This window comes from Colius striatus, chromosome Z (genome assembly GCF_028858725.1).
Source record: "Colius striatus isolate bColStr4 chromosome Z, bColStr4.1.hap1, whole genome shotgun sequence".
NCBI classification, from domain to species: domain Eukaryota; kingdom Metazoa; phylum Chordata; class Aves; order Coliiformes; family Coliidae; genus Colius; species Colius striatus.
Window position 1 is genome coordinate 6,326,674 of NC_084790.1, and position 11,513 is coordinate 6,338,186.

An 11,513-nucleotide genomic window follows, 5' to 3' on the forward strand; every position below is an offset into this window, starting at 1 on the left:
GTTTTTTTCACAATTTTTCACCTGTTCTGCCTTTATTGTACCCTATTTCCTCCTTCCCGTTTCCCCATTTTGCCCCCATTTGCTGTTTCTCCATTTCTTTTGTGTTTTTCTTTATTTCCCTCTTTGTCCCTGTTTCTTCCATTTTTTCCCCCTGGTTTTGCTCCATTGCTCCCCCTTGCCCCCATTCCTGACCCATTTCCCCACACAGATAATATGCTCCCAGCCAAGGTCACTGTAAACTGGAGCAACACTCTTCCTTCAGCTGATGGAGCCAGCAACATTAAAAAGCAGTGCCTGTGCTGCATGTGGCTCTGCAGGCATTCCCCAAGCACCTTGTGAAAATCATTTCAAGGGCTTAAGCACAAGTCTGAGAAACTAAGCCTGGATCTCTCAGATCTGGTGTGCAGCTGATCTGAGGCTATGAAGTAAAATCCTAAATACCTGTTTTAAGACTTAGGCAAACAGAAAAGCAACCCAAAATATGTGAAAACGCACCTCCTGCTTTGGCAATTCAGCTCAGAGTCATCTTAAACCAATGCCCAGTAAGCATCAGTCCCTGACCTTACAAAATCCTTTTCAGAAAGGACAATCCCAACTCTTTTCACAAAGCAGGATGCCTTCCTAAGAAAACAGTCCCTATTTTGACATCAGTACAAGAACACTGCAGGTGGCCTCGCAAGCAACACTCCTGAACTACTACAGTATAGCAATTAGCCACGGTGAAGACTTCAATTCAGGGTATGACACAAGACTACAAGTACTGGCATGAAGCAGTAACAGGCACTGCCAGAGGTCTGCTCTGACTGAAATTTGGTTACCAAATCAAAGAAAAAATATGATGTTGTTCCCACTTTACTTAAATTCACGATCCAGAAGGCTGGCACAGGCCTGGCCTGCTGGATAAAGCTGAGATGCCCTTCCCCCTTTTTATTTCTCCAAGTCGTGAAAGAAACACATCATGGCCTTGTCTTTTTCACTCTACTTTGCTTTTCCTCAGTACAAGTGTGGTGGTTTAGCCAGGTGTCCACCCAGTCATAATATCACTGTCTCTCCTAAACTGGACAGGAGAGAGAGGGAAACATAACAAATGGCTTGTGAGATAAGGATGGAGAGATCACTCGGCAATTGGCATCAGGAGCAAAAGATTCAACTTAGGGAGAAAAAGGATTATTAAAGAAACAATAAGAGCAGGGAGATGAGAAATAAAACCATCTTAAAAACACCTCTCCCCACCCCTCCTCTTCCTGGGACTCCCTTTCCTCCCCCCCAGCAGTGCAGTGGATGGGGGTTATGGTCAGTTCATTACAGATGGACTTTGCTGCTGCTGCTTCTCAGGGGGAGGCCTCCTCACACTCCCCACTGCTACACTGTTGGGTCCTTCCCATGGGAGACAGTCCCTCACCAACTTCTCCAACATGGGCCCTTCCCATGGGCTGCCGCCCCTCGTGAACTGCTCCAGCACAGGGCCTGCCACTGGGGTAGCTGCTCACACCCTGCCCCAGCGTGGGTCACCCACCAGGAGAACAGTCCTTCAGGGACAGACTGCTCCAGCCTGAGTCCCTCACAGGGTCACAAGTCCTGACAGCAAACCTGCTCTGGCATGGGCTCCTCCCCCACGGACTCCCAGGTTCTGACAGGAGCTTGCTCCAGGATGAGCTTCCCATGGAGTCACAGCCTCCTTCAGGCATCCACTCGCTCTGGTGTGGGCTCCTCCACGGGCTGCCGGTTTGTCTCTGCTCCCCAGTGGCCTCCATGGGCTGCAGGGGACAACCTGCTTCACCATGGTCCTCATCATGTATCTATCACAGGGGAGCCTTTCCAGGGCCTAAGCACCCTCCTCCCCCTCCTTCTCCACTGACCTTGGTGTCTGCAGAGACGTTTTCACATTCTCCCTCTCTGTTGCTGCTGCAGTTTTGCAACTGTGCAGCAACTTCTCCAATCTGTTATCTACAGAGGCATAACCTCCATCACTAATTGGCCAGGCCTGGGTCAGCTGCAGGGTCCAGCTTAGAATTGACCGGCCCTAACCCTGTGAAGCTACCAGCAACTCTTCTTGCTTAAAGAAGCCACCCCTGTAGCCCCCCTGCTACCAAAAAACCTGGTCCGGTCAAAAACCACTACAACAAGTTGACTTCAAAGGTGGAGGAGAGAGCGAGCTCAAGACAGGAGACAGGGAAATACCAGATGACCTCTAGAAATAGATCAGTACCAGAGTTAAGTGACACAACTGCTCTTCCATTTATTTATAATCAAACTGGTTGTGAACTGGAGTCATTAAAGATTCCACTTTCCAAACAGACAGGTTCAGTAAGGTCGATAGCCGTAGCATGTGGCAGTCTGGAGGCAGCTGCACAACAACGCAAACTCGCTAGTGCTTCGTAGAAATGGAGATGGACTCAACAGTACACGGAACGTTCCATCACAAGTTGTTGCCTGATGACACCAGGGAGTATTCTGTGCCTAGAATTCACTTGCAGGGACAACAGACATCTTCCCCATACTCCCAATTAGGCTATCACTCTTAGGTCAGATATGGTTAAGTGAAACATTTTAGAACCTTTTTAGTATGTGATGTCTGCCTCTGGCACAATGCTTAATTAACAAACATGGAAAAGCAGCTACAGTCCACGTTTTCATACACTTGAGTCTTCTTAAGTGTTCATATACTGTCCAGCTTCTTCAGGATGAAAGGAGCTGAAAAGAGAAAATAAACCAGCAAAAACTTAACTCAGCTGAAGACAGGAAAAGGTCTTTAGCAAGGCTGTGATGAAGTTGCAGCACGTTTATGCAGCACCTAAAACACTGGGCCTGTGGCTGAGAAACCACCCTCTGCCCCCATGGAGTCCCTTCTCTCCCTGCACGGTTGCTTTAGCAAGTGAGGCAGCATGTCTCCAGGCAGGGAATCAGATATCCCCGCTTGTGCTGCAGGTCAGAGCCTCCAGCGTATTCCCAACACGTCCTGGAAGGCAGCTGTGAGCTTGTGGGGAACAACCACCCAAACGTGACTTCTACTTTGCTAAGCAATAAGGCATCCCGCAAGGAAAGCTGCAAGCCTCTGGTACAACACACCGAAGCACCGCCTGCCAGGCCGGCAGCACGGCCCTGCTCATTCCCGCTCTACAGGAGCGCTGTTGCTCGCCGTGGCCCCGCGCCCCCGGTGCCTCAGGGCCCCGTTGGCGCTCTGGATGCCGAGACCCCGCGCCGGACAAGCGGCGTGCCGCAGCCTCCGCGGGCGCAGACGCGGCCAGGATGCTGCCAGAAGCAGAGGCAGGCGTGCGGGGCCGTGGCGGGCCACGCTGTGTGCGCCGTGCGGGGTCATGCCGTGCCACGCTGTGTGCGCCGTGCGGGGCCGTGGCGGGCCACGCTGTGTGCCGTGCGGGGCCGTGGCGGGCCACGCTGTGTGCGCCGTGCGGGGCCGTGGCGGGCCACGCTGTGTGCGCCGTGCGGGGCCGTGCCATGCCGTGCGGGGCCGTGGCGGGCCACGCTGTGTGCGCCGTGCGGGGCCGTGGCGGGCCACGCTGTGTGCGCCGTGCGGGGCCGTGCCATGCCGTGCGGGGCCGTGGCGGGCCACGCTGTGTGCGCCGTGCGGGGCCGTGGCGGGCCACGCTGTGTGCGCCGTGCGGGGCCGTGCCGTGCCGTGCAGGGCGATGCCGTGCCACGCTGTGTGTGCCGTGCGGGGCCGTGGCGGGCCACGCTCTGTGCGCCGGGCGGGGCCGTGCCGTGCGGGGCCGTGGCGGGCCACGCTGTGTGTGCCGTGCGGGGCCCCGTCGTGTCGTGTCGTGTCGTGCGGGGCCGTGGCGGGCCACGCTGTGTGTGCCGTGCGGGGCCCCGCCGTGTCGTGTCGTGCCGTGCGGGGCCGTGGCGGGCCACGCTGTGTGTGCCGTGCGGGGCCGTGGCGGGCCACGCTGTATGTGCCGTGCGGGGCCCCGCCGTGTCGTGTCGTGCCGTGCGGGGCCGTGGCGGGCCACGTTGTGTGTGCCGTGCGGGGCCGCGCCGTGCCATGCCATGCCATGCCATGCCATGCCATGCCATGCCATGCCATGCCATGCCATGCCATGCCATGCCATGCCGTGCCGTGCCATGCCATGCCGTGCCGCGCCGCTGCGGGGTTGCAGGCCCCGCGCCGGCCCCAGCCTCCCCCCGCCGTGCCGAGCGGCCCGCGCCGCGCCGGACACTTACTAATCCGCAGCAGCGCCACATAGATGACGAAGTTGCGGACGGAGGTGAGGACGTCGCGGCGCATCTTCCGCTTCATCTCCTCGGGGTCCATCTTGGGCCCCAGCCCCTCGATGCGGAACATGCCTGCCCTGCCGCGCCGCGCGCGCCCGCCCGCACGGGCCGCCGGGACGGGAGGCGGGCGCGTGCTCACGGGGCGGGGGCGGCGCGTGCGCAGCGGCGCGGTGCGGGGCGGCTGCAGCCGGCCGGGCCCAGGGGACGCGGGGCGGGAGGTGGCGGCCAGAGGCGGCTCGGAAGGGAACCGGCAGCGGGTCGTGCCGGGCTGACAGCGCCGGCGCGGGCGCTGAGCGGGGGCTGAGGAGAGGCGAGGGAGTCCCGCGGCCGCTTCCTGCGGTGCTGGTACCAGCGGCGTGCGCCTCTCGCTCCTGCCAGGCTGCAGACGGCGGCGAGCCGTTTCTCCTGGCAAAGAGGGCAGAGGTGGGAGTGCGATGGGCAGCTGTGCACCCGAGTCAGCGCTGCTCCACGACGGGCGGGCGGCTGTTTCCACTCTGGGGTTAAAAGCGCAGCAGAACAGCTCAGAAGGTGCACGGGCTGCTTGTCCCGCGGGTGCGCACACGCGGAGCCTTTGTGCCGGCAGCCCGCTGGCACAAGTGCGAGCAACAGGAGTTCTGGTTCAGTGTGGCTGTCGCGGAGGAGAGTCGTGCAGGCTGCCAGGAACCTCTCTGCTCAGCCCACTGCCTTCCCTGAGAAGGTGCAGAGTAGGGAACAGACATAAAACAGCCCTGCACAGCAGGAAACCCTACACACAGAGAAACCTCGTAATGGCTGTGAACTGTTTGGCAAGTAACGGTGCTTGGAACATCTGTTACCGACAAGGTTTGTTACTAGCGGTGCTTCGGAGGAGCCGCAGTTAGATCTGAGCAGCGGGAAACCAGGCGCTTGGGTGTGGGAACACAGTGCAGGGCTCTCTCTAGGGGAGAATGACACAGATGAAGCGGAGCCTGCTTTGGTGGAGTGCGCCTCACAACGCCTCAAAGCCTGTCGCAGCACAGCAGCTTCAAACTCAGCAGCACTGGCTGTGTTATCCCCTGCTGAAAACCCCGCTGTCTTCCCTGTCTGTGTGGCAGTGCTGAGTGAGGGGTATGCATGAGAACACAGTCTTGAAGAGCAAACTAGTTTTGATATGCGTGGTTGCTTGTGAGAGAGAGTTACAGCCACACGAGGCAGGAGCAGAGATTCCCTTGCTGGCCCCTCTGAGTTCTACCAAGTGCCTTAATTCTGGGTAATCTATTTACAATGGGACATAATAGATCTCTGGATTTCTCTAATTGCAAGTGAAGAATTTATGTGACTGAGTCGATGTGCATCTGGCTCTGCTAGCTTTCCTGAATCATGTACTGACTCTTGGATTACACACTGTTGTCTTTGGTACCACTGCTGATCTTCAGTTTGTTGCTACTTCAGCTGACAACTGATTTACCTGTGCTGTTTTGTTTAGTACACAGGAGCCTTCACCCCAAACACAGAAACCCCATCATGCAAAGTCCTGTACAAAAGTAAACCCTGTTCCCAAACAAGTCGAGGGAGATTGTTAGAGGCCAGTAATATTTAACAAGTACAAAGAGATCGAGAGGGCCATGGAAAGGCTACTTGCCAGCCACAAACCCTGTCTAGGAACTGGAGGTCATGGGATGCTGGGCTGTGGATGAACTTCAGTCAGGGTAACGGATAAGCATGAATGCTGCCTTGAATTGTGCCATTTTTTTTCAGAACAGGAGCTGATTTAAGCCTGAGACCAGACTTACCCAGAGAACTATGTACACAGGCCTCAGTCCCCACTCATGAGCTCCGCCTGTGCCACACAGGCTTCAATCAGCCAAGCCCTACATTTCCTGCCTGTGGCAGGCAGCCGGCAATGCTTTCAGAAGCACTCCTCAGATGCCAGGAATACTATCAGAGATGGATACAGGCACTAGGGATGCCTGCAGAGGATCAAACAAGCAGCAGTGTTTTGTGGCTTTCCCCATGACCCCCACAAGATACCTGAGATCTGCAACCTCCCTCGCTCCACCTGTACTCCTTGTGATCAGGCAGTGCACAGTAGGAAGATCATTTTTTGAAAAGGGATTCCTCTAAGCTAAGCTGCCTGTGACCTGAGGCAAAGCTGTTTACAAAGCAACTGCTTTCATCCTGTTTGTGATTAAAAGGGCTAATTGCATCTTCCACTATCTGGGGGGGTTTCTTGCCTTTCTCTGCTATGTCAAGGGCCTCCCCTGACTTTGCCAAGGATGACCAAGGAGGAATGTTCCCAAATCACTCTGCTCCCAGCACATTTGCAGGATGTTCAGTCCCAATCTCCAGTGCAAATGAAGGAGCAACCTCTCTGGTCACAGCAGTTGTAAGACTGCTAACCAGAGAGCCTTAGAGCAAGGCCCTGGAGGAAAGTAAGAGCTGGCTGCAACAAGCAGGCATGAGCCAGGCTTGTTCTGCTGGCTTCTGGGAAACCTCATTGATTTTTGCTCAAGGTTTCTGCATGGTGGGCTTCTCTTTGCTAGCAGAAACAGATTGACGGGTTCAAAGTCCATTTTAGCAGAAAAGCAAGGAATCTCATCTGACATTTTAAGACTGTTGGTCCTCCCAGTCTTGGTTTACATTTGAAAATGTTCCCAAGCATTTCTCTGGAGAATATAAAGGGACTTGGGTCATTCTGTGCAAAGCTCAATCAAACATGACACGTTATTAAAAGAGACTGGATCAAGGAAAAGACAACAAAAGGTGGTGTAAAGGAGCAATGTGAGTGAGATTGACTGGACAGGATATTGACTGGACAGTTGTTGCCTCAACTTGTTTCACTGGAGCTGCCCTCTCCTCGTCTTTTGTGAGATGTGGGAAGCAGAAACATTTCCCTGGGAGACATCCACATTGGATAGGCAGGTGACTTCGGGTGTAGAGCGACTGTCAAGAAAGAGAAGGCATTGGTTTTGAGTTTTGACAGCAGCATGAGCAATTTTTTGAGCTTGGGGGGCACAAGGAACTGGGAGGGAGCATGGCCAGGACAGCTGACCCCAACCAGCCATGGAGCTGTTCCATGCCACAGGACATCACATCCAGTAGAGAAACTGGGGGGAGCTGGTGAAAAGGGCCTGATCACTGCTCTGGCATTGGTCAGTAGGTGGTGACTGATTGCATCATGCATCACTTGCTTTTTTGTTTGAAGTATTTTCCTTGCTGTTTTTCCTCTCTGTTTCTTCTCACTAGTCTTATCATATGTTATTGTCGTATTTTATTTCATTTCAGTTAATAAACTGTTCTTACCTTAAATGATGAGTTTTCCTTCCCCCCCGCCCCCCAATTCTCCTCTCCATCCCATTGACAGCTTATACCTTGCCCTTGGTTTTACTCAGTCCTGTCATTGCATTAGAATGTTACCTTTCATTTCCCGAGGCTACAGGGAGATTACTAGCCACTGACTGAGCACTAGCTTGAGGTTGTCTCCAGTGCATGACATCGTATGTGAGATGGCTGCATGTGGCAGGGAACAGTGTGAAAAGCTGATAAAGATTGTATGAATGCCATAAGGGACAGCTGGATCTCCCAGGTGGTTATGGAGTAGTGATGTGAGGAAAGGCCAAACCACGGATAACTGGAGAGAAGCGCTGGGGTCCCTCTGGGGCAAGGCCAGCAGTTCCTTGGTAACTATCAGTAATAGCAGCGAATGCCAAGATGACTTAGGTAACAGTATCATAAATACCAAACTGCACACATATGTAATAAAAAGAGAAGCACAATACCAATGGGGAAAAGTAGTTATAAGCCAGATGTTCTTTTGGGAGGAGGCTATGATAGACAAAGGAAGGACAAGGATTGCAAAAAGGAAGGATAAGAAACAGGGAGTACCAAGGTACATATATGTCATGACCAGTGTCATGCAGCCAAGCAGCTCTCTGTGTGATGAGCATAATCTTAAACCCAACCTGTTGTTTTGGCCAAAACATGCATATCAAACCTACTGTCCTGGTCAGGAGGATGAAGGGGAAGGAATGTTGTTGTTCTGAACAGACTTGAGAAGACCCAGGTGAATGAACTGAACTTCCTGGTATTACTATGTAGATAAATCTTCCAGGTGTGATGGCTTTGGCATCTACATATTCAGTTCCTAATGTGGTTTAAAAACAGGTTCAGCTTTTTCTAGCCTTACTGAGAAAAGATTGATAAGGTGACACAGAATATGAGTTCACGTTGGTTTACTTACCAACCTAGCAAGAAAACCAGCTCACTCCACATGTCAACCAGTTAAGCTCCACATAAGCCGAGGTGCATTTCATGTACCAAGGAGAGACATGGTCTGGCTGCCTCTTTACCCTAATGATAAACTCACCAAAAAGCATGCCCAGGTCCAGGCAAACCCTTGCATGCACAAGGAATAAAGCAACGTTCCCTTGTGGCTGTGATTCAGATGACTTCTTTGTGCCTGAGCGAGGAGCTGAGTTCTGTCTTCCTCGTGCCATTGCTGTGGGTGGCTGGAAGCTATCTGGAAAAGTGCAGAACTTAGGTGCAAACACATTCTACAAGTGAAGGGGCAGAGACTCCAGGTGAAAGTGTCAGGGCTGCATGCTGGGTGGGAATGCAGAGAAGAAAGGCTGGCATGACAAGGCTGCCCAGCGGAGACTTGGTCTAGGACATGCTAGTTCTTGCCCCAGGGATTCTCCCCTTTCCATGAAGTGCTGGCACTGGCAATGGGATAAGTGCAGCTTACAGCTAGTGCAGAGGACAGGCAAAAAAATGGTTCTCAGAAATTAAACCAGCCCTTTCTGAGAGCTCAGACAGATCTGTGGGGGAAAGGAACACACCAAGATTTCTTGATACTTGATAACTATTTTTTGTGAAGTGGCCCTCCATACACTGTTCTAGGGTGTTTCTCTAGGGCTGCTCCCACATCATGGAGATGGCTCATTAGCCAGTTGAAAGGACAGCATGCCTCTCCCTAAGGCAAGGCAGCATTAGCCTGTCCTGGCCCCTTGAAGTGCCAGAAATCTTCACTTCTGGAACTGTATCAGGGCATTTATCACTGATGCATATCAAAAGCATTTTAGAGGCCCAGGGGAAGCTTTGCAGAAGCAATAGGGGGAGGCAAAGTAGATATTGCTGGAGCCTTGGTGCTACCTACAGAATTGACCCTTTCACCCCATCAAAATAATCAATATTGATACATGCACTAATGGCAACATTTGCCTTTGTGCAAACAAAAAGACTTTTTGGCCAGTAAATTTCAGTTTGCCATCCTGTAGTCTTTCTCTACAGCCTCCACACCGTTGATCAGACAGTAGAAAGATGTATTTTCCAGGCTTCATCAAACCAACCTGAAAAGCAAATTAATGTGACTGTCAATTCAAGCTGGTGGGACAGTTCCCACTTACCCCACTGATGCCTCCCAGCTTCTCAGGCCAGGTACATAAGGCCATGCCTTTTCTCTGGAGTGCATAATTGCACAAGGAGAGTGCATATTTGCACAGGAGAGTGCATGACTCCTGCTGCTGGAGTCTGATGCTCAGTGTGTTGGCTCCCCAGCACCTTGCAGCTGGAGCGTTCCTCACTGCTTGCAGTTCAGCTGGTCTAAACCCAGATGTGACTAAAGACTTAGATATATGTTGAGCCTAGGACTGAGATCTACTGCAGGCAGTTCCTCTCAGGCACACGAGAAGATATAGGTATCTAACCCAGGTTTAAGGAGGGCAAAGAGTTAGGTTGGCTTAGGCTGATTTGTTAAATGCAAGGCAGGTGTCCCGCATGAAGGAGATCACTTTGGCAGACCGTCCCAGTCTGGACTGCCTGGGCAGTATTGCATGTGAAGCTTGCTCTGCCGTTCCAGTCCACAGGCTGCTTTCTTTTGGGAAAATTACTAGTAAACAGCTTTCTTCTTTTTCACATGTGTTGTCCAGCCTGGAGCTGCAGCCTGTGATGTGAAGGCCAGAAAGGAAGACAATGGCTCTTACATAGGATTCTGCAAGTTTGCACTAAGTTTATCTACTCAAATGGTGCAGCTAAATGCATCAATTGTTTGAGGCAGCTATACAGCAAGAGCAATGCCCACTGCTCACTCAGTAGTCATATTGTCCAGGGTTATGGTGAGAGACACCTATAGGTGGCATGGTCTGCCATCCATTCATCCGCTCTCCTCAGTTCTGAGGTGGGGTAACATCATCCCCATCTCCTGGGAGAGAAAAAAACTGCAAGATAAGCATCTGACTATGTGCAGTTAGAGCTCTGCCTCTGACTTCACCAGGTCTGGAGCCTTCAAAGTACTCCCAGCCAAAAGCTCTGGCATATATTGCAGCTAATGGCAGCTGCTCAGGGCCAGGAAAGTGAGCAGTGCCAGCCACACCTTTCCAGCAGGACTCTTGGCAACTGTGCAAAAGGGAAGACACTCTGGCACAGATAACTTTATTGAATGACAGACTCCAAAAGCAAAACTGCACCTACTCCTTCTAACACTATGCTGTAGCAGAGCTGTCAGCTGGATGGTGAATCCAAAGGGGAAGCAAAATGGCAAGGAGCTTAAGCAGAGGAAGACTTAAAAAAATACATTGCACTGACCTCTTCTAGGAACAAGGTAGGAGACTGTGCAGATTCTCTTGCAGGTGTGCATTTGGCACAGTACTGCTGGGGAGAGGGACCCTTATCTGACACTAGGGCTGTGGGAGAGGGTATTTTTATACAGAGCAAGTAACAAGAAAAGGCAACTTTCAGACCCACAGGGCATCTTGGGGCTTATGTAAACTGGATGATAAAAAGGGGCAGAGCAGACACTCCACAATGTAAATCCACACAGTGCTGTTAAAACACAGCATAACTCCTCCAGGGCAGGAAGACTCATGGCCTCACTTCACAGCTGCATTGCTGTGAGCACAGTGAAAGGACCTAGAGAGGCAAAGTGTGAAGATACAGTGACAACCACATGAATGGCTATGTCTTTAGGGCACCTTGGGCTGGAAGTCTCCCACTTCACAGCACTGTTGTGCCTCTACCAAAATCCATGATCCCCTTTGCTGTGGCTTGTATTCTCCCAGTAACCTCACCAGCTGCATCTTGCTTGGTGGGAGCCTGAGGCAGGAGGCCAGTCCCTGATGTGTAGCAGGAAGAGAAGGAACAGCAGTGCTTGCTCAGGGGGTTGGTTTGGCCTCTGCTCTGGGACCCCTGTGTGCACACCACATGTCTGGACAGCTGGGGCTTGGCACCTCGGGACCTAGACTGACACAGAAGATGACAGGCTGGTTTTCTGAGGTACTATCTGCTGCACGCCAGGCCAGCAGCCTGCCGGCCCTATCCTGGTGATAGCA

General features: G+C 52.5%; 1 protein-coding gene across 1 annotated transcript; it reads right to left on the reverse strand.

The window, feature by feature from the left end:
- Positions 1-2,214: 2,214 nt before the first annotated feature.
- On the reverse strand, positions 2,215-4,353 carry TOMM5 (translocase of outer mitochondrial membrane 5). Its single transcript, XM_062018872.1, has 2 exons — positions 4,180-4,353; positions 2,215-2,694 (listed from the first exon to the last, which is right to left on the reverse strand). The coding sequence occupies exons 1-2, from the start codon at positions 4,298-4,300 to the stop codon at positions 2,660-2,662; spliced, it is 156 nt and encodes a 51-aa protein (XP_061874856.1). The 5' UTR covers positions 4,301-4,353; the 3' UTR covers positions 2,215-2,659.
- Between the last annotated feature and the right edge of the window lie 7,160 nt (positions 4,354-11,513).

Excerpts from the sequence above, each read along its gene's own strand:
- TOMM5 (XM_062018872.1), bottom strand. The coding sequence starts at position 4,300 with ATGTTCCGCATCGAGGGGCTGGGGCCCAAGATGGACCCCGAGGAGATG. Across the intron at positions 2,695-4,179 it reads TGTGGCGCTGCTGCGGATTA|CTCCTTTCATCCTGAAGAAG; the intron begins GTAAGTGTCCGG and ends TTCTCTTTTCAG.